The 23717-nt window shown below is 38.6% G+C and overlaps 1 protein-coding gene across 1 annotated transcript in view; it reads right to left on the bottom strand.

Annotated features, from left to right (window-relative positions):
- Positions 1-23717, bottom strand: part of PKN3 (protein kinase N3) — a 2242690-nt gene that overhangs the window by 157996 nt on the left and 2060977 nt on the right. The window contains exon 18 of the mRNA XM_044058139.1: positions 974-1116. Coding sequence (XP_043914074.1) covers positions 974-1116 — 143 coding nt within the window. The remainder of the gene's footprint in view (positions 1-973; positions 1117-23717) is intronic.

Here is a 23717-nt window from a genome sequence, read left to right on the forward strand (position 1 = left end):
GATTTCTCAAATGGAGAAACCTGGGCCTGTTTCAAGTGAGGCCTAGGCATGGCTGAAAATGTTGCATACTTACAACAGTGACTAACTAATATTAAACCATTCAATATTAATTTATATGGAATGAAGATAAACAGGGATAACAACTAATGACTATGTACACTTGCAAATCAGTAGTAATATAATAATGGCTAAGCCAAAACGTGATTCTTTCAAGCATGTCTGTTGGAAGCATCACTTTCCTTCTAGAGTAAAGACTGTGTGTCTTTTTTTTTTTTTTTTTTGCATGGGAAGGTCCACAATATGTATGTACATACTATATTTACAAGGTGACCAATGGCTTTTCTGTGATTTGAGGAAGGTTCATTGTGAAAACAGTAGTCTTAAGAACCCATACTCGGGCAATTTTAGTCTCAGTCCTATTCTCTGCCTTTCTTTTCTATGCTGGACTAGTCTATTTCTCTGTTATCATGCACATCCCAGGTCAGGTCTCAACAATATATTATTCTCTATAAAACCTGACGTTTTCCAAGAAAAGAAATGTGGTTAAATTAAGAAACTAAGATAATAATTCCACATTTAAGATGTATGTGCATTTCTTGAGTGAAGTTTTGTTTAAAAAAACAGGTATACTTTGAGATGAGATTTCTTTATGCATGTTTGCCTATCAGTGTACATCTTTATTTTCATTTAATAGCTACTGCCATCTTATTACTAAATATAGCCTGTAAACGCAATCTTTTTTTTAGTATGTTTACCAATACAGTTAAAATCATAACACTAAAATACATTTTCTGAAATATCATGAAAGTCTACCACCAAGCATTAAATCGGCTGGGTTATGATGTACACATTTTATGATTTTTCATTTTGAAGCAAACCCTTAGGTTTTCTGCATGCTGTGTACTTAATACTGAGGAACTTGCATCCAGAGTCTTCAGCTACTTTGTTTGCTTCAATAACAGAATTAGCTCACCTCTCCAACCAGCATCTCAAATATCAATACTCCAAGACCCCACCAGTCCACTGCACGACCATAAGAAATGTCAGTCAGGACCTCAGGTGCCAGAAATTCAGGTGTTCCGCAAAATGTGCTGGTTCGATCCCCATAACCTATTCCTAGAAAGGAAAAAAAATGAAGTCTAAACAATTAGCCAATCATCACAAAGTACCAACAGATTTTTAGTCTGGGTGTATCAGTTCTGTCTATCTCATTATGTATTATCACCTTCCTTGTATGTCAAAAGATGTGAAAAGCTCATGTTGCTTTCAAAACTTAGGTTGTTTCTGCATACTATATGCTTTTTCTTATTATACTGCATACACTCTCTGCGTTTTGCTTACTTACTGACCACTGCATTATGGAATTATACCAGTGCTTCTACCAAAGCAGTAGCATATAAGCATAAAGTCCTGAATATGGCCCAGGCTACCAGAGTTCTATTAGAAGCCAAGACATACTGACATACCATTCCTCAAAAATGTACCCCTGTGGGAAGCTGGGGACAGATGGCAACAGGGGAGAACACTGGCAGAGTTGCCATGAGGGTAGGACAACAAACCAGTACATCCCCATTACATGTCTGTCCCAGATGTTCTAAGAGTGCTTGCAGAGGGAAGGGAAAAATTAGGGTGTACCAAAAACACTCCCCAGCAGCAGCATGATTCTGCACCAGAGTCCGCCGATTCCTCACCGACCGTGGCTGTGGGTCAGGTAAAGCTCAGGGGAGGTCAAGGTGGGCTCGGTAGACCCAGGTAATTAGAAATGAGCTGCTAACAGTCAACTGTAAACAGCCAACAATTAAAAAAAAAAAATACCAGTAACAATTTAGTGAAGTGACACTAATTTGTCACTAGTTTTCTCAGCTAACATACTGACTTTTCACTGACTTGAAAAGACTACAACAGAATTTTAGTTTTATGAACTAGACATTATAAAATGGAAAAATGTTTTATTTATGCAGCTATTGTATCCAATCTGTCAATTAAGTTTTCCTTCACCAAGCACTAACATGTTCTTACATCACCAGAAACAAAGATCTTCATTAAAAAGGAAAATTTTAAAACTCGGGTTAACTCTACTGAGGTAATGCTAATCTACTTAAAACTGTAACTACTTTCCCCTCTGATCATACTGACAACTAAACTTATGTGTAATGACTTTCAAAAAGAAGAAACTGCCAAAGTCATACCAATAATTCAAGTTTATTATCATTATTTATTACATCTGGGTTAAGAAAGGTCCAGTCTTATACTGGTTCATTGGTAAAACCAATGCACACACATGAATGTGGCATTTGCAACACATGAAACTGATCCTACCAAAGTTCAGTGGTTTCGTGACAGGCAGCTGATGACCAGACAATCAGGCTCTAATTTCCTGAACACAAGTGATTTTGCCATGGATAGAAGGTTGGAGACTCAGGCACAGTAGAATAGCTGTCTGTATGAAACCTCTGTTGCACTTTACTAGGGAGTTTCTTTTTTCCTCATTGACATTATAGTATTTATTTATTTTTATATTATTTTACATTTGTTGACTGGGCTAGTCCAACTGGATATATGTCCATTTTCAGTGGAGGCCCGGGGAGAAAAGCTCCAACAAACAAAAAACACACTATAATTTATAATATGAGACATTTACAAATACAGTTAAATGTACAGATAATCATCCTATACATTACATTTGTTACAGTTCTGTAAACAGAATCATGGTACATTTCAGCTATGGTTAGCCATGCAAATATTTTGCTAACAATTTAATATAAGAGAATACTTTAATTTTAGTTGACTGAAAAAAAGTAGCTAGGTTATACACTCTCTTAGTAGTTAACAGAAAAGTAACTAATTTGTACAGTAATGGCAATAAATGCTTTGAGAAATTAGGGGTAGTCAGAGTCAGAACAAGGGCAATTTGCTTTTAAATAATGTTGTAGAGGTAATGGTGGTTAGGTCTTTTGGGAGGGAGTTCCAGATTTTTCCAACTGTGTTGGCAAACAAGGAGTCACCAGCCAAGTCGTTAGCTTTACCTATTTGTACAAGTAGTTTATTTGATGAGCGTAGGGTCTTGAGGTTGTTATAAGGGGCGATTAGGTTAGTAAGTATTGGTGTGTTACTAGGTTGGTACAGGATCTTGTGGGCAACTGTTAATTGAATTGATTAAATAGTATTATATTTGGCAGTTCTAGCCAACCTAACTGTTTAAGAGTATCACAATGGTGGGCTCTGAAGGCAGATTCAGTTGCAAATCCGGCAATATTATTATAGGAGATTGTTAGCTTGTTGATGTTGTTTTTACATAGTTCCGTACATATAGGTGAGGCAGAGAGGAGGGTAGAGATTAAGTGGGTAAGGGCAATGGTGGTCCTGGCTAGTGGTGACAAAGGATTTAATCCTACATAGGGATCCTAGTTTTTTGTTGACTGTTTTTATAGTATTATTAATATGGGAATCAAAGGTAAGGTTGTTGTCAATAAGAACCCCAAGACGTTTAGTAGTACAATCAGGAGATATAATAATGCCATTGCTTGATGTGACAGTAAAATTAAGTGGGGAGGCCCGACGTGAGGGAGTGAATAGTAGCAGTTTTGTTTTTTTGGGATTCAGAATGAGGCATCGATGTAAAAACAATTTTTTGACTATGTTAAACACATTTTGGGTTATGGACTGTAGGGCAGATGATGACGTGGCAGAGCACATTAGCATGGAATTGTCTGCATATTGGATACAAGTAGCTTGAGGTATAGCAGAGTATAGGTCGTTTATAAAAATAGAGAATAGAAGAGGGCCTAATATGGAGCCTTCAGGGACCCCAGGGGCAATTGAGAGGTGGGAGGATAGGTTGTTCTCCCACAGTACAGCCTGTTGCCTGTTGTCTAAGTATGATTGGAACCACTGAATAGCCAGTGTGTCTAGAGACAGGCTTCTGAGTATATTAATGAGTAAGTGGTGGTTAACCATATTGAAGGCTTTTGAAAGATCAATAAAGAGGGCCGAGGATAACGTGTCGTTGTTATGATTCTTATTAATACAATAGTACATTGTGAAGACAGTTCATTCTCCTTAAAGTAAATGCAGACTGTTGTTATTGACTTAGCAGATGGGAAGTCCAGCTCTTTTCAAAATATTCCCAATGAATGTTGCTCAAGACTTAGCCAAATTAGGTCTATTTCAGAAAGTCTACTTAGCTGATCTGATGGTGATGCCATACTTAACCATTTCTGGAGTACAGTTTAGAATATACCACTATTTCAACTTAAACAATCAGTGCCACGAAAACAAAAAAAATCCAAAAAATAATGTCACACAAGACTTAAGACTACTTATTACTCAAAAAAAACTTATATAAATCTTGTATTTAGCGCTTTTGTCCTCACAGACTTCTTCAGAATTCAAAATCATGTGTTTCCTGTTGTTCAAATAACCTTAAAAGTCGTATGATCAAATCAATTTCCTTTCAAAGTAAAACTTACTTTAAATTGTATGATTTTTAATGGATAACTATATATTAAAATCAGTGTCATAAATATCTAATACTAAACCTTTATATTATTATAACATCCTCATTATTAACTAAATTTACTTAAAATTTTCATATTTTAACTTCAACATCCCTTTTAAAGAAATATTGCCGTTGGTATCAGGAAAAACAAACAGCCATGTTTGCTTTTAATTAACATTTCATTTCTTTTTCTTCTAATAATGCATTATAGTCTCCCCCTCTGATGCCCATTCTGATGTTATTACGTAAAACATATTTTTTTAGACATTCTTGCATAAAGTTGGAAAGGAGGAAGCATGCCTTACCACTTTACAACAGTGTTATACAGTAAGTGAACCAGAAGTTTAGTAAAACTAATGTTTTGCTAAGCTTTTCTCCATAAATTCTTTCCATCAAATTGGAGGTAATGGCTAATGAAACATACATCACATCTGGCAGATTGTAGAAAAACACATTTTTTGTAGCACAAACAGAAAAGTACAGTTTTGTACCTACCATAAATGTAGATGTTCGAAGATCCACATTGCTGCAGTCCTAACACTTGGGTAGTCCGCTGTCCCTCGGTCGGCCCGAATATCAGAGTATAAGGCTGACGTCGGTCAAGGCGCATTTGACTGACATCAGAACGTCAGGGTACAAATGCGCATGACCGACGTCATATCCTCAGTCTTTTCTTGCCCCAGATGTCAGAAGACCCTAAAAAGAAAGGTCCAAACCCATAGACAACAACTAAACAACCAACCAGCCTAATACCAAAAATATGTACAATATATACAATATATACAATATACACAATATACCTCAGATGGATAACCAAACCCACACAACTACCTCAAACTACAGAGGGGAAGGAGGGAGGGAAAATTGGACTGCAGCAATGTGGATCTTCGAACATCTACATTTATGGTAGGTACAAAACTGTACTATGTTCTTCATCTCACATTGCTGCAGTCCTAACACTTGGGTAGAATCCCAAAGCAGAGGTAAGGGAGGATGGCTAAACTATAATGAAGCAGGAGCTGCCAAAATGCCCTGCAACACAGCAGTGGCAAAACCAGCCCTGGATTTAGAGTACAGTGGAAGGTGGTAATGCCTAGAAAAGATATGCACTGAACTCCAAGTGGCTGCCTCCAAAATATCCTTAGTTGCCACCCCCTCAAAAAAGCTGTTGAAGTGGCAGTAGCCCTAGTGGAATGAGGCCTAATCCCAGCTGGAATCTCTTTGCCATGATGGGAACAACAGAAAGCAATGCAAAATCCAATCCACTTAGAAATAGTTTGTTTTGACTCGGGCTTGCCCTGAGAGCACAAAGCAAAAGAAACTAATAACTGCTGAGATTGTCTGAACCCTTTAGTTCTGTCCAAATAATATCGCAACTGCCTGTGTACATCTAAAGTGTGCAAAATCTTCTCCCCTTTATTTTGGGGATTTGCATAAAAAGTAGGCAAATGAATAGTTTGGTTTAGAGCCACACTAGAAACCACTTTAGGCATAAAGGAAGGATTAGTACGTAAAGATACCCTATCCTTATGGAAAATTAAGAAAGGCTCAACTGCCATAAGGGCCTGCAATTCAGAAACCCTTCTTGCAGAGGTAATGGCCAACAAAAAAGCAGTCTTCCATGACAAATATTTCAACTCAGCAGTAGCTGCAGGCTCAAAAGGTTGTAGAGTGAGTTTCTCCAACACAAAATTGAGATCCCAAGCAGGAGTAGGAGCTCTTCGTGGCGGTCTTATATTCTTTGCCCCTCTAAGAAATTGCTTGAACAAAGGATGAGAAAACAATGGTGGGTCACAGTCGTAGTGAGCTGAAATTGCTGCAGCATGAATCTTAATAGAAGAGAAGGACAAACCTTTGTCCAATAACTCAGTAAGATATTGAAGAGCCACACTTAAATCAGGCTCAGAAACATCCAAATCCTTAGCTGCACTCCAAAACAAAAATCTCTTCCATTTATCTGCGTACACTTTCCTTGTACTAGGCCTTCTAGCTTCCAAAATCACATTCAAAACTTGTTGTGGAAGTTGAGACCCTCTATGGTTTAAAACAGAATATGCCAGGCTGATAGGTGAAGAGAGTGAAGTTTGACATTGAGCAAATGACTGTCCTCCTGGGACAACAGATGTGGAATCAAAGGCAAAGGCCATGGAGGCTTCCGTACTAGACTTCTCAGTAATGGGTACCAGTGCTGTCGAGGCCAATCTGGAGCTATCAAAATCATCCTTGGCTTGTCCTGTCTGACCTTCAGAAGTACCTTTGGGAGGAGAGGCAGAGGCGGAAAGGCATACACATGAAGATTTTTCCAACTGAAAGAAAGAGCATCCACTTTCCAAGCTGTGGGATGAAACCTCTTCGTGCAAAACTTTGGCAGCTGGTGGTTTAGTGGAGAAGCGAACAGATCTATGTCTGGAGTTCCCCAGGACACTGTCAATTTCTGAAATACATGAAGATCCAGTTTCCACTCGTGGGGATCCATGATTTGTCTGCTTAACACATCTGCTAAGGAGTTCTGTGCTCGGCAGAAACCTTGCCTGAAGACTTAGTTGTAAACTGAGAGCAGTCTCCCACAAAATCATTGCTTGCCTGCATAGAGGATAAGAATGTGTTCCCCTTGCTTGTTGATGTACCACATGACAGTTGTGTTGTCTGTTAGAATCAACACCTGCCCTGGAAGAAGTAAATCCTTGAAAGCTATTAATGCAAACTGGACTGCTAACATCTCCTTCAAGTTGATATGTAGATGCAGTAGTCTGACAGGCCACTTGTCTTGTATCCACTTTCCGTTTAGATGAGCTCCCCAAGCTTTGTCTGAGGCATCTGTCGTTAAAATTTGACTCGCCTCTGGCCGGGTCACAGAGAGTCCCTTGTTTAGGTGACATTCCTGAGCCCACCACAAAATTCCTTTTGAATGCAAGGTATTATTTGAATGACAGTGTCCAGATCCTGGCAGTGCTGTGTCCATACATTTTTGAGATACCATTGCAACTTCCTCATATGCAGTTTGGCATTGGGAAGTACCAGAATACAAGATGCCATGAACCCTAAGGCTTGAAGGACTGTCCTTGCAGTCAGCCCGGACTGAAGAGATAGATGATGGAAGTAAAGGGAAAGATTCTTTTGTTTGTCCGGGGTTAGAAAGGCCATCTGGGATGCTGTATTCAGTCTTACACCCAGAAAGCACATGTCTTGAGAGGGTACTAGACTGGACTTTATTTCGTTCACAGAATACCTCAGGCATCTTAGCACTGCTATGACAAATTCCAAATGTCGAAGAAGCTCGTCCCTTCCTTGAGCCAGAATCAGGCAATCGTCCAAATAAGGATAGATTTGTATTCCTTTTAGCCTGAAGAAAGCTATCACTGGAGCCAGAACTTTCGTAAATACTCTGGGCAGTAGATAAGCCAAAGGGCAATGCAGAGAACTGATAGTGAGAAGTCCCAGTCCGAAAACGTAGATACTTCCTGCAACTTAGCCTGATAGGAACATGAAGGTAAGCCTCCTTGAGATCCAAAGTTACCATCCAGTGATCCTTGCCCAGCAGAGGTAAAAGCTGTTGTAACGTCAACATTTTGAACTTGGGAATGTCCAGATAAGTGTTGAGGATAGATAAATCCAAAATTGGTCTCCACGTGTTCCCCTTTTTTGGTACAAGGAACAGGCGAGAATAAAATCCTAGGCCCCTTTCTGGCACAAGAACCGGCTGTATGGCCCCTATTTGGAGTAACAGAGAAATTTGCTTGTGAGCCTCTATTCTTTGTTGAGGAGGAATGTCTGGCATGCCTTTGAAAGGAGGCAAGGTATGGAAATAAAACCTGTAACCGTGATGTATGATATCCAATACCCATCTGTCTTGGGTAATCAAACTCCAATTTTCTTTGAAAAGTGCCAACCTTCCTCCCAAAGGTGCTGCCAGGCGAGAAGGTTCTGGCAGCTGAAAAGGTAGGTCATTGGGTCTGTTTACGAAAGGACTGACCCCTGCCCTCACCCGAAGACTGTGCAGGAGAACTCCCTGTTCTAGGCCTGAAAGAGCCCTGACCTCTGCCCCTGCCACGTCTAGATCTAGCCCTAGACTGGGAATCATAAGAAGGATACGTCCACCCCTTAGTAGGCCAATTTCTACTAAACTTTGGAGGCTGAACCTGCAAAAAATCTTTAACAGTCTGCATAGACTTAGCCTTGTCTTCCATTTTCTTTAAAACTGCCTCAACAGGAGAACCAAACAAGACATCAGATTGCAAAGGGGCATCCAAAATCCTAGTTTTAACATGGTCAGATAAATTTTGATCCCTCAGCCAGGCATGCCTGCGAAGCACTGATCCAGTGGCAGCCACCCTGGACGAGGCCTGTACAGCATCAAAACCACATTGCAAAGAATGTTTCCCCACCTGCTCAGAAACATGCACTAAATCTTGTAACTCTTTACAATCAATACCTTCCGCCAAAGCATCAATCTTAGATTTCAACTGTGAAAGGAGATAATTTTGATATTTCAACATGTGAAACTGGCAATTCAAAGCTCTCATGGCTAAAGTGGAAGAAGTATAAACTTTCTTTCCCCATCTATCCAAGGCCCTGGCCTCTTTATCTGCAGGCACCGGATTCTTGACAACAGAAGCCTTAACACCCTTAGGCCCCTGGCTAACAGTTTCTGGGTCTGCCCTAGGACTCTTAAAAAGATACTTATGAGCTTCAGGCACCCTGTAATACCTATCTGGTTTAACAGGAGCAGGAGGCAAAGAGTCAGGATTAAGAGAAGCCTCTGCAAACACATCTTCCACCACATTCAAAACAGGAGGTATAGCCAAAGGCCTATGCTGGGGTAAAAAAAATTCCCTAAGCCTTTTCCTGGAGTCAGAGAAGTCCTGACCTTCCCATTTAAAATGCTCTCTCATGGAGTGAAGGGTCTCTGAAAAAGAAAAATCCTCAGGAGGAGAAGCAGAAGGAGTAGAATCATCCACATCAGAATCAGAATAATGAGAATACTCCTGCAAGTCTTCAGCCGAAGACTCAGACTCATCCGAAGCCTGCTCATAATCCCCCAACACTGGTTCCATCCTAGGCCTCTTATCAGGAGGGGGCATAGAGCCTCTAATTAAAGTAATTAAATCTTCTGCCATTTTAAGCATATGCTTCTTGGGCACAGAACCTGAAGAACTAGGAGTGACACCCACAGAAGCTAAACTAGACCTGCCTCTAGGAGAAGCCTTGGAAGCAGAAAGAGAGGGCCTAGACACCTTAGGAAGGGAGGGGAGTAAAGTTATCTGAGAAGCCCCTACAGCCTGACCTGCCTCCTGGGAGGCCACATCCTGTAAAATCAAAGTTTCTCCCTGGGACTCCAGAGAGGCCGCCGTCGGAACCACTGGTTCCACTGACGCCTCTAAAGAACCGGCGTCCGGTTCGGACGACTCCTCTAACCTAGGTTTAACTGCCTTGTCCTTGCGCTTCTTTGAGGAAGCCGGCGTCGGAGCATCCGACGGCATATTGTAATTGCACCGCTTCCCAAAGACCAACCTGGCACAATCCAACCTTCGCTTTATAGTGCGTTTATTAAACCTAGCACAAAAGCGACACCCAACAACGTGCTCAGGTCCCAAACAAGGTATACACAAATTATGGTAATCCCTATGCGGTATCTGTTTCCCACAAGAAATACAGTTACTCACTTTTTCTGACATCCGGTAAACCACTGAGGCAAGAAAAAACCAAAATATTCCCCAACGGGGTACTTAACCAACTCTGACTTCGGTCTGAAACTCCGAATTCGAAAAATTTCAGAACGCCGAACGGCACTTGCAACACTGCTTCTGCATCGGACCATGCGGCAAAAAAGACTGAGGATATGACGTCGGTCATGCGCATTTGTACCCTGACGTTCTGATGTCAGTCAAATGCGCTTTGACCGACGTCAGCCTTATACTCTGATATTCGGGCCGACCGAGGGACAGCGGACTACCCAAGTGTTAGGACTGCAGCAATGTGAGATGAAGAACATCTATGTAATTCAGAAAATATACAAGGTTGAACATCACATCTTAATATTAGGCTAAATACGTTTCTTATCTTGAAGGGAAGTCACAATGACTTCGTTTTGAATAGATGTTATGGTGTTTTGGCTAGTAAGTATTCCTTAAATGTTTCTTTCATTACTGTGGCTATTATGAATGGTTTAAATTTCTAAAAAAAAAAAAACCCAAAAATCAAGTATTTATGAGCACTGTGGTCATGTAACCATATAATGACTTGCTGAGAAAATTACAGAGATAATATTGGACATAGATTTAATTTTGGAAAAGGAGGATGGGCAGATTAACTGCATGACTGCAGGTTTGCCTGAGCAGGATAGTAAAATGAAAAGTATTCTGAAATCATAGCCTCAAGTTATTATGGCAGCTTCTGAAGTTCTTTTACACAAGTTTTCAGCTTTTAGTGAAGGTTTTGACATATGAGAGACAGCTGCAGAAAGATGATGAAAGTTGCAAATCTTTGGATGGACAGTATCGCATCATGTTGTTGGTGTAAAAGAAGTCATGTCAGTCAAAACCTATTGACATATGATACCTGTACTGAAAAAACAATGGCAGTAAAATCAATCAGAGAGACGGGCATGTCAGAAGGAGAAATGTCCAGAGTGACTGGCTTCTTGGAAGTTTCTGGGATTTTAGCTTGACTCCCTAGTACAGTAGGATGGAGTCCTAACTATGACACAGGTGAATGAGGTTTGATTAGCTATCCCAGCATCAAAGGAGCTGGACAGGGAGGAGTGTAGGGGTGTGGCCTGCTCACCTCTACCAGGGGGTGAGGAGGACTGCACGTGGTTAGGGTAAGTGGAGTTTCCTGATGGAGACCAGGAAAATAATGGGGATGGACAGGGCCATTTGAAGAAAATACCTCTGTTGGAATATGACGGGCTTACTTTGCAGTCTGCAAGTCACCTCCTTGGTGTTTACAATAAGTACCAAGTACCTGGAGTTAGTATAGCCACATAAACAAACCACTATTGGATGGTTGTTCTAAATGATGGGTCCTCCTGGTTAACCCTTACTTCGGTGTTGTAGAATGAATAGGCTGACTGGCTGAAAGAGGGCGGATGATCAAAAAGCAGTTGGGACAAAGTGTCAAAAAAGTTTATTGAACCTGAGAATACGTTTGTCTACCCACTCTGAAAAGCTTAAGAAGTTGTTATAGGTGATATTGGTGCAGTTTGTTGTACTGCTATGATAAGGAATAGACACTTTGGAAAATTCAGAAGTTAGTAAAAAGAAGACATTTTCATGATTTGGACTTTCTGGAACAAGTCCTTGTGCAGCATTTGCAATTTTCTAAATGTATTAAGTAGTGTTATTGCTTGAAATTTCAGTATACAGTGTCATTCTCTCTTGTTTTAATGTATGTTTTAAGGAGGATGATAATGCTCAGTAAATCACAACTGGCTATGGATAATATATGTGGTTGTTAAATGGAAGTGCAGTGCTAGCAAGACACATCTGCAATTCTGACTGGCATTAAGACATCTAGTGCATATTTAAATGTAATCAAAGGTAATTAATTACAAAATTAAATCATTGCAATGTGGTGATGAAATGGGTATTCTTGTATTCTATATTTGCTTTGATCCAACTGAGTGGAAACAGACATGTGTAATGAATAAAGTTTATTACCTGTAGGCTACGGTGGTGCAGAGGTTAGCATTGTCACCTCACAGCAAGAGGTTCTCCCGTTTGATTCTCGGCTGGAGCGCCTTCTGTGTGGAGTCTGCATTTCCTCCCCATGATTGAGTGATGTCTAAAGACATGCAGGTAGGTGCGTGCATGAATGTGTGTGTCTTCTTTGAAGGTTGGGCGTCGGGCTGGCAACTTGGCACCGTAAAAATCCACTGCCAATCATTAACGGACCAGAGTTCTGCTGAGGCGACCTCTAACTGTGAAAAGCCGAAAGAAAAGACCTGTCCATTTTATGATGGGAATGCTTACTTAGCATGTTATGATGACATTTCTTTATATTAATAAAAATAATTTCTAATTTGGACTTCTAAATACTAAATAGAATTTTTTTTTGATCTTTTACATAATATCTTAACCTATTGGGTGCTTTAAATTTTCTTATATTTCTATGATTATGACAGTAAACTTGGGCTTTCTGAATTTATCAATTTCTTTGAGAATATTGATGGTAATATAGCTCAACTATTTTATGCTGCAAACTTCTTACCAGATGTTTTACTTACTGTTATTTATTAGGGTGATGTTGAAATGCTTATTTTGATGATATAGCCTTTTTTCATGCCTTACAGAATGATGGTTATATTCATTAATATGTTCTGAAATGGCATTTTTTTGTTTAGACGTAGTTTCTTTCCGATGGTGCTGGATTATAATTTTCACTTCATTTAATATTGTTATAGCAAATAAAATGCACTGAGACACAAATGTCAGAAATGGTGTCTGAAAAACTTCACGGGCAAAGGCATTCTTAGGGAGAAAATAACAGAGTGAAAAGTTTGGAAAACTTACTTTAGGGGAACTGTGACAGATGCTAGGTTTTTAGTTGGTTAATTGCAGCAATATACGAGATCAGTAAGTTGATTAGTCTTTAAAATATTACTAGTTCTAGATAACTAATGAGGTATGGGATTTTTTGCTGATTAGTGTACATCAGGGATATGTTGCTAGAAGGCTGATCACAAGCCTCCATACTAATTGAGCTTCAGTTGGTATTAGGTTTCTGCAGATACGGTACAAATGAGTGCAAAAAACACTTCCACTGTTAAGTGTTCTTACATATCCTTAAATTATTATGGTGGACTGAATGTTGTCTTGGTGTCCTTGTGGACTTTTCAGAGGATATGCTGTTAATTTATTGAGTGCCCCACTGGTTATTAAATGACAGTCTGTTGTAATTATGGGTAAAGTAAATGGTATGACCTGAGAATTTTGACCTCAATTGTTCTGATATTATGCAATACATTAATAAAAGTTCAGCTATTTAGAGATGGTTTTCTGCATTTCATCACGGTCAGCCTATTTAGGTTTTGCTTTTCCTTCAGTGTAAAGTTATTATTAGGTCTGACTTTTCTTGTGTCTTATGTGCATTTAGTCCCTCATTTCAAAATTTTACTGCAAGGCTAGGAGAGATGTATAGCTGGACTGGGATATTTTACTTATTAAAGATGATAGTTACAAAAGTACAACTATCAACTTATAACAAGAATGGTGTGGAGATTATGATAGCTATGGTTAGGAGATTTTTTTCGACAGTGGCAACTGAGCTACTGCCTGTAAGCTGAAACCTGGAAACTTTCCTTGAAGGGTGATACTTACACTGATATATAGCATTTTTAGTTAACATCGTTTTTGATAATGGATAATTATTTATTTATTTAACATTTGTTTACTGGGAACGTCCGACTGGGTCAGGAACCAATTTTCAGTGGAGGCTCAGGGAGAAAAGCTCTAAGTGCTACAGGAAAGTTAAGACATTGTACAAAAAAAAGACAATAGAAAGTGTTTAGCTGGCATTAAATTCGTAAAGAATACTAAAAAGTACAGAAGGTAAATACAATAATAAAACATGTACTAATACAATAACAAAATGCACTAAAAAGTACAGAAGGTAAAGTAATAAAAACCGGTACCAATACAATAACAAAATACACAAATAGATAATTTATTTTTCTAATGACTGAGGGTCAGGTCAAAGGTCAGAAAATTTAAAAAAAAGCATATACTTAGAAGAATAGTGGAGTAAGAATGGGAAGTACTTATATATAAAGTTCTTTAATTTCATTTGGTAATGGTTAGTGGTTGAGAATTCATGGTATAGGGGTCTCCAGCAGTAAAAAAAAAAAAAAAAAAAAAAAAAGAGTTCACCTGTTGGGGAAGGGGCAGGTTTGATTGCAAAGTAAATGTTTTTAGGGAGTTGTTAAAACATTCAATGGAAGTAATGTATGTTGGAAGAGAGTTCCAGAGCTTGGCCATAGCATGAGAGTATAGGCACTGTCCAGCTCTTTTGTTTGGAATGTAGACGGTTAGGATTTTTTTTGTTTTCAGAGTGAAGGGGCTCTTGGTAGGGGTGCAGGGTTTTAGGACAGATGTGAGGGCTGGGCAATTTTCAGGTGTATATATCATTTTATGTGCAGAAGACAGCTTAACTAGGTTTAAGTGCTGATTTAATTCAAGCCAGTTTAGTTCCTTCAGAGCTAGACAGATATGGGAATGGCAGGAGTAGCTGGTGGCAAATTTGGCAATGTTATGGTAACAGGCTTGCAGTTTGTTTCTGAGAGAAGATTGCATATTGGTGTATAAGGGGGTTGCATATAAGAGGGAGGGAAGCAAATAGGTGTTGGCGAGGATTTTTCTGGTGGAGTTATCCAGGAAAGTTTTTTGTCTAGAGAGTGTTCATAATTTAATGCAAGTGTTTTTAATGCTACTACAAATGTGTTGTTCGAAAGTTAATCTATGGTAACACCTAGTAGCCTAGCTGAGCGAATTGTTTCTATTTCTGTGCTGTCTTTAGAGAATATTCTAACGTCAGATAAGATAGGTTTTGAAGAGAAGAGCAGGGGTTTTTTTGGATTTAGGAGTAGCTTGGCTCCTGTAAGTCATGTGTCTATTGATGTGAAGGTGGTTTGGGTGAGTTACTGGAGATGATGTAGATTATTAGAGAAGGAAATAATGGTAGCATCATCCGTGTATTGAATAATGGAATTAAGAGGTGATGAGGTGTAAAGGTTCTTGGGGAAAACATTGAAAAGTACGGGTCCAAGTATGGACCCCTGAGGTACCCTTTAATTTCTCCAAATCTTTTGGGTTTCTAATACCATGACGGGAATGGACCCCATTCCTAAGTCAAAGTACAACTTACGTTCATGAAATTAGTACCATTTCAATCTCTGATATCAGCCAAGAGTGCTCTTTACAGCACCCACAATGTGCCAGTAATGACTCCTACAATTTGTATGGGGTTACATGAATCGGTACTATATCTAAATATGATTGTAGATTCTTTTTTATAAGACCCGTTACTCCTACTACTATTGGAACTGTCTGGGTATCTTTCTTTCACATTGCTCTCATTTCTGCCTGCATTTCCTGATACTTTATGACTTTGTGTTTCTCTGTACACAACCCACTGTAGTCACTGGGTGTGGCAATGTCAATGATCAGTGCTACTTTGGTCTTCTTTTCATGGACCACTATATCTGGTTTTCTAGCCTCTATCTTTTGAACTGTTGGTAATAGGTGACCTCATGTGATATAAATCATCATTTTCTAAGATGCTTTGTAGGTCATGTTTCCAGTGTTTTTCAGCCACTTCAGTACCATAATGTTTGCACAATCCCCAGTGCAACAGTCTTGCCACATTATTATTCCTTTCATATAGTCCTCCTGCCATTAGTATATCACAACCAGTGTGGAAAAATACTGAAGTCAACATATTTTGTATTCTGTATTTAAAGGGTTAAGCAGAAAAATGTTCACTGCGTGCAAACTGAAATGTTCTGGAAAATGTTGATCACTGAGGAATGCAGGAGTTAATCTTAAACTGCTGATAAAGTTAATGGTGCAAGAATAACTGTGGTACTGGCTGGTAAAAACAAGTAATCAAACTATCAATTTTAATGAATGTTCTGTGTGCTACGTGTATGTACGTGCAGGAGGGTCTATATAAGGAGAACTCAAAGTACAAGTAACCAGACTGCTGGCATATTACTATCATGTAGCAGATCTCCATGCATGTAAAATAAAGCTGTTTTACTTGCTTACAAGAACTTGGTGTGATTCTTCCAGAATATGTTAGAAGAGTAAAATCTTTCGACATAACTGGCGTCAAGCGTTAGGCGGCCCCTGCACTGAATCGAACAAAGAGAGGCTGAAAACCTGCGCAGGTGGAGAGATCAGGCTCTCCTCGAATGAAAGACCTCCAACTGAAACAGGTTGAAATTAGAGGCCAGTCACTCTTTCCAGATTCAATCCGTGAGGTGGCAGCGAAACAGGGCGGAGGAATCACAAAGGTAAGCAAAAAACGCTATTTTTTTGTTGTTTCTGATTGGAATTTTTTGTCTAAATTTTAAGGGACTAGTCAAGGGAGAAATTTAATTTTCTCAAAGTATAAGGAGTATATGTGAATAGATTCCATATACAAGAGATCTCAGGAACAGGAATAGTTTCTCGTAGGAGAAATGGGAACAGGAACCAGTTGCGTCAAAGGTGATGACAAACTGAAGATGAAAAGTTTATGTTTGATTTACACCCAAAGAATGTAAAATATTTAAATAAATGGAAAAAAGATCATGGGTTTAGTGGATGTTTAAATAAGTCAGAATGTCAAAATCTAGTAAGATTACTGCACAAACAGGCAGGAAATAAGACAAGAAAAAAAAAAAAAAGGGTGTGGTAATTCAAGTGAAAGAGATGTGTACTTTGTTAAAAAGGAAGATAATAAAACTTCCAAGTGTGCAGAACTAGAATAAAGACTCTCTTAGATAAAATAGAAGAACATTGGAAGCCCAAGGCAGATTGGACTTGCATTAATCAATGCATTCAATCAGATGACGAAACCGTAGACAGTTATCTACATCGTCTCACACAATGTTTTGATGCTCATAGTGGGTTGATTAAGGTAGAAAATCAGGAAAATAACTCGCCCTATGAACAGCAATTAAAAAATGCATTCCTAAAGGGCTGCAAGACAGCCATTGGTAACTTTATACAAAAGCATATGATCACACACAGGACCGCGTCTACAGCCCCTTACGGAGTATGCTAGACATGCTGAAAAATATCTGATAAAATAAGCCCAGACTTTTACAGTTAGTTAAGATGGAACTTTAATGTTAGTTCAAGGTTCATGAACATGAAGAAGGCGTAGATGGAGGGTATGAGGAAGAAGAAGAAAGTGAGAATGGGAAGTAGGTACAAGTGAAGGCAATTGGTGGGGACAGGAAATGGCAAAAATGAGGAATATCAAATGGTAAATCTAACAGCACTAGCATCAACTATGCAATTGGAATCCCAACCAGTGCCAAACTTATTATGGTCGCAGGGTCAGCACGATATTGGACTGATTAGAATGGCAGGACAGGTAAAGATTACATCCAAGTCAGAATTTAGACCTCATAAACAGCAGTATCCCTTGAGCAGAAAGGCAGAGGAGGGCATTTTACCGGTAATCTCAGCACTTTTGAAAGCTGGAGTATTAATTCTGTGCACAGACTCACCGTGTAATACGCCCTTATTTCCAGTAAAAAAAAAAAAAAAACGGATGGGACATGGAGGATGGTACAAGACTTACAGGCAATAAATGCCACAGTGGTACCTCGGGCCCCCATGGTCCCAGATCCGTCTATTCTGCTGAACGATATCCTTCCTACGGATAACTACTTTTCTGTAATTGATATCAGTAATGACTTTTTCTCTATTCCCTTGCAGAAAGATAGTAGATTTTGGTTTGCATTTACGTTTATGGGCAAGCATTATACCTATACCAGGTTACCGCAGGGACACTGCGAAAGTCCGACCATCTTCTCACAAGAGATGTCCACCAATTTGGCTCAGTTCCAACCCGCCCAAGGATGCCACCTACTGCTGTACGTGGATGATATTCTCCTGGCCGCGACTACGGAAGAACTCTGTAAGTCCGAGACTATTCAACTACTACACTTTCTGGCACACGAAGGACATAAGGTAACATTGATGCGTCATGGATTTATCACCATGACTTGGCACACGTCAGCAGCAAAGGACTCTTACATATGGACCTAGGCGATGATGTAATTGCTTGGGCTGGTATTTTGCCAGCGTATGGGACAGTAAAATCCATCTGAGAACTGAGAAAACTGTCAAAACTGTTAGAGACTCTGAGTAATGTGACATTTTCAGTGCTAGAATTGGTGATGGGCGAATTAACGGCGATGAGAACCGTAGTGTTGCAGAACCGTATGGCGCTCGATTTCACCCTAGCGGCGAAGGAAAAATAATTCAACAAGTTTCTGAACTGACTAAACCTGGTTCAAACCCCTTGACTGACTTTTTCAAAACCTGTTTGGAAACTGGGGTTCTGTGTTGATGAACATTTTAATTGCTGTATGTGTTGGTGCAATCATATTTTTGCTGCTTGGCTGCTGTTGCATACCATGTATCAAAATGATAATATCGAAGGTTATCTCTGCCAATGCTACAAAAGCATATTTCTCTGATTATGAAAAGGTATACAACGTATCTGGGATTGTGTAAAATAAACAGTATACAAAATGTTGTAAGGGGGGAAATGTGGAAAAATACTGAAGTCAACATATTTTGTATTCTGTATTTAAAGGGTTAAGCAGAAAAATGTTCACTGCGTGCAAACTGAAATGTTCTGGAAAATGTTGATCACTGAGGAATGCAGGAGTTAATCTTAAACTGCTGATAAAGTTAATGGTGCAAGAATAACTGTGGTACTGGCTGGTAAAAACAAGTAATCAAACTATCAATTTTAATGAATGTTCTGTGTGCTACGTGTATGTACGTGCAGGAGGGTCTATATAAGGAGAACTCAAAGTACAAGTAACCAGACTGCTGGCATATTACTATCATGTAGCAGATCTCCATGCATGTAAAATAAAGCTGTTTTACTTGCTTACAAGAACTTGGTGTGATTCTTCCAGAATATGTTAGAAGAGTAAAATCTTTCGACAACCAGCAACAAGGTGTGCGACCGTTTCCAATTCGGTTTTACAAAATCTACATTTGTCTGTTTCTCCCACATGTTCAATGGACTTTATAAACCAGTGCATACACAGCCCACTATCTTGGGCCACCAACATTAACCTTTCATCTCTTGGTTTGAATTTGCCTCTCCTTAACCATTTCTGCATTTGTTCCTGATCAAAATGAGGTTCTTCCAGAAGTTTTCTACATTTGCAACTATATTTATGCATTTTCCACATTTCTTGCCTTCTCATCTGGTCCTTCACCTTATATTCTTTTGTTTTTTGGCACATTCAGTTGCAGCCTGATTTTTATCTACTTCTGGTTTGATGCCAACATATTTCTGGTAGATTAAGCGGAGAAGTCGTCTTAGATTTATTCTCTTCATGTTTCAAAACTTTTACTACATTTGGGTCTTGTGAGGTCAACAGATGTGTGGAGAACAGGGAAAATATGATATTATGGAATTAATGTTGAACAATGAAGCAGAATACTTGTCTGTTAATGGGTCCTTTATTCAAACTAGTTTTCTTCGCATTTGGACACAACTTTATGAGCTTTTTCATAAAAGGTTACATCAATCTTGAATTGTATGAGTTCATGGTTATAGAAGAACCTAAGTTGGGGACCTTTTTTGGGATCCCCAAAATTCATAAAGATCACAAATCACCCCCCCCCCCCCTTTATACCTATTGTTTCTTTCCCTAATTCGGTTACGGAGGGGATTTCCTTAGTCACTGATGCAATTTTGAACCCTATAGTCCAAAAAATGGACTATTTTATTAGAGACCCATTGGATTTTCTTAAGTTCAAAGAATTTAGTGAAAGTTATACATATGATTATGAACACAACTTGAGGTTTAACTGTTTACATCAATTCTCTTTTTACTAGCATTCCACACAACATTGGTGTCAAATATGTTAGACATCAAGTGTTTTTGCTAAATTTAATGATGACAATGTGCATGTTTGTTGTGTACTTTTAGAACTTTTGTTAAACAATTTCTTTTTATTTAATCAAAAAAATTTACAAACAACCGAAGGGAGTAGTGATGGGGTCCCAGCAGTAGCTTCTGCATATGCCAACATCACACTTGGTTGGTGGGAACAACTTGTTTTGAAACTGTTGTTTTCCACTTTTAAGTTGTTTTTTTATGCCCAATACACTGATGACTTGTTTTTTGTGGTAGAAGGTGGGCATGGAAAGGTTCAGGAGTTTATTACCACATCAATGAACAGTCTGAATTTTTAAAGTTCTCTTTAGGAGATGTTGGGTAAAAAGTGAACTTACTATTACCTGGGATATGGTTAAAGAAAAGTTTACTAGTGAAGTTTAGAGGAAGGATACATTTGAGAAAAAAAACTAAATGAAAACTCCAGCCAAGCTAGAACTTTCAAAGAGTGACCTCCCAAACCTCCTGTAACAGAGGCCCATGGGATATGTGCAAATGACCCTTATGAACATCAGGTGTTTCAGCTATATGGTGATTCTGAATGCCCATGACTTTTACGTTTGAAGTCATTTTAATGGACAATTTCAGGCCAATAAAGCCAAACCCCACTAGCTATGGATTGGTTTTTCAGCGTGACCTTTTAACTCTTTGTTTTTATTTGTTTTAATTTGTTATTTAGGAAGGATACATTTGTTAATGGTTACCTTCATTATTCAAGCAACCATCCTAGATTTATGAAAAACAACATACCAAAAGGTCAACTTATAAGGGCATCTCGTATGTGTTCTGAAGATGACAATTTTGAGAAGGAAGTCAATGTTATTAGTAATATGAATATGCTTTTGAGGAGAGGTTATCCTAAAAATCTGTTAGATGGTTAATGAGATTTTTTTACCCATTTTATCCCACGGATTTATTCCTAAATCCTGAAGAATTCCTGAGGTGTGTGGGGGGAATTCTGACAGACATGGACTGTCCTGTTGTTTGGACATGACTGTGGATAGGAACAGTATTGTTTCTATTATTAGTAAAAATTGGGACATTTTAAAAGGAAATTCAGAACTGATAAAAATAATTAGACCAAGACCTAAGTTTGTATTTAAAAATACTTTTGATATGAAGAGATTATTAGATTATTACAGACAGAGTCATCTTGTGTTCTATTCCGTTTCTAGTTTTAAGAATAAAGGCATGTACAAATGTGGGGGCCTGCCATTTTTGTATGTATATATTAGAAGGCCCCTACACTGAGTTTACCACACTTGAATAAAACTATTCAGACAGAAGTTGACAATTGTAAGACACAAGGGATAGTTTACATCGCTGTTTGTTCTTGTTGTTTTGAATTTTATGTTGGGATGCCCACTAGATGTCTAAACAAAAAAATTAGAGAACATCTGTATTGTATTAGGACAAAAAATATGAATAATGCTTTAATGTCGCTCATAAAATAATTTTTGTTTTCCATTTTGGAAACAGAGCTTATAGATAAGAGGTGGCAGCTTTAAAAACAGAACAGAGCAGAGACAGGCCTTGTGGCAATTTAAATTAGCAGTGGGCAGACTGCCAGGTCTGAATGAGACTATCAATATTAAATGCTTTATAAGTAGGAGACTCAAAGTAAGAGATAATCTTTAAATATGTAAAATGTTTCACAGTTTCCATACAACATGGTTTATTTCCTTCTTTCTTTTTTCTTACTGTAATTTTCTTTAAGGTTTTAGTTTAGATATGTTTAGCAACCATGGTTCTTTAAACTGATGTTTTAATCAATTAAGTCTTAAGGAAGTGTTAATTGTTTTATCTGGACAGTATATAATATGGAATTGTGTGCTGGATTTTATTCTGATGAAGTCTCTGAGACGAAAGCGACATTAAAGCATTTTTTCACTAAAGAAGGTGTTGTTTGCCTCTGGTCTCTCATTCTGCTTACACAGTGGTTTTCGGTTTGTAGGTATGTGTGGAGTCTCATGACTGCAGATATATACATGTAATCAATTTCAAGGAAGCCCATCCCTCCTTCAGAACAGGGAATATATGATCTTTGCATACAGTGATTTTTATAAATCATTTGGTGAGCATGAAGCATACTTCTTGTTTTCCTATCTAATCTATCCAACATGTTTTGGGGCCAGTCAATCACTCCAAAACTAAGTTAGGACAGGAAGAGCAAATTGGTTTACAGTTTGAATTTTATTCCCAGATGTCAACGCTGTTTGCAGGATTAATTTAAGTCTTCGAAAGTATTCCTTACTAAGTTTTATTCGCATTTGTTCATGTTTTATTGTTGATCCTTCATGAATTCCTAAATATTTATAAACTCCCTCTTGCTCAAGTTCTTTTACATCACATTCTTGTACCAAAATTGATGTTTTCCTGGTGCTGCAGTTTTCCTGCATTAAAGGTTTCTTTTGCACATTTAACAAGACCAAATGACATTCTTATATCATCTGAAAAAGTTTTAACAACCTGCAGGTGTGCTTTCAGTTCCTCACCTGATGAGCTATACAGTTTTAAATCATCGACAAAGGGAAGATGAGAAGTCTTTACACTTTGTTGTTTTCTAGCAGCAAAATTACAGCCATGGCCTAATCTGTTAAGTAAACAGCTTAAGGGCAAGGCAGAATGGCAACGGTGACAGAGAGACACCCTGGAATATTCCCTTTTGAATTTTTATCACTGGGATAATAATTTGTCCTTTATCATGGCTTAATTGCAAAGTGCATTCTTTTATCCATGAATGTGAGACTATCAAATGCTTTTTTGTAGTCAATCCATGCCATACTTAGATTCTTTCCCTTTTTACACTTCTTCACTATGACTTTAACAACAAATGATCTTTTGTTCTACTGCCACAACTGAGTTTTCTTCTAACCCCAGTTGTATTGTTTTGATAGTGGGATAGATTATTCTACCAGTTAACATATTGTTGGCGATTGGACAGGTAGTTTGCAAACCACTGGAGGGATGGAGGGATGCAGTATACTGTGGATAGCTGATGAAGAAGTATTTTGTGGGACACAGTCAAATGCCTTTGATAAGTCTAAAACTAAGATGAAACTGCCAGAGTCAATGGATTTAGACACAGTGTCCATAAAGGAGATTAAGGCAGTGGTGGTGTGTGATGGACGAAAACCATGTTGGGCAGGGGTAATTTATTTTGGTTGAGATGTTGAAGTAATTGCCTATGTATGCATTTTTCCATGAGTTTGGAAAGAAGAGAAATGATGGAGATTGGTCGATAATTGGATAGGACACTGGAGTTGCCCCCTTTATGTAATGGGATGACAGATTTTTTTCCAGAGGTTAGGGACACTGGACTCTTCTATGGAGCGATTTAAAAGTATGCTGACAGGATATGCTATGGCTCTTGCAGCAAGTTTTAAATATTCAGGGGGGAGATTGTCAGAGAAAAGGGAGCTAGGTTTTAATTTTTGAAGCAGTTGTTGAACGAGAGAGGAAGGAATAGGTTTAAGGGTAAAGGCGACAGAAGTAGTAGTACTGGTTTGTTGGGAAGGTGAAAGGTTCTTTGTGCGGGAGTTATGATTTAAGGGTGGAGCAGGATCAGGGATGGGGCTT

The sequence above is a fragment of the Protopterus annectens genome, chromosome 16.part0 (genome assembly GCF_019279795.1).
Source record: "Protopterus annectens isolate FY-2018-M chromosome 16.part0, PAN1.0, whole genome shotgun sequence".
Lineage (NCBI taxonomy): Eukaryota > Metazoa > Chordata > Ceratodontiformes > Protopteridae > Protopterus > Protopterus annectens.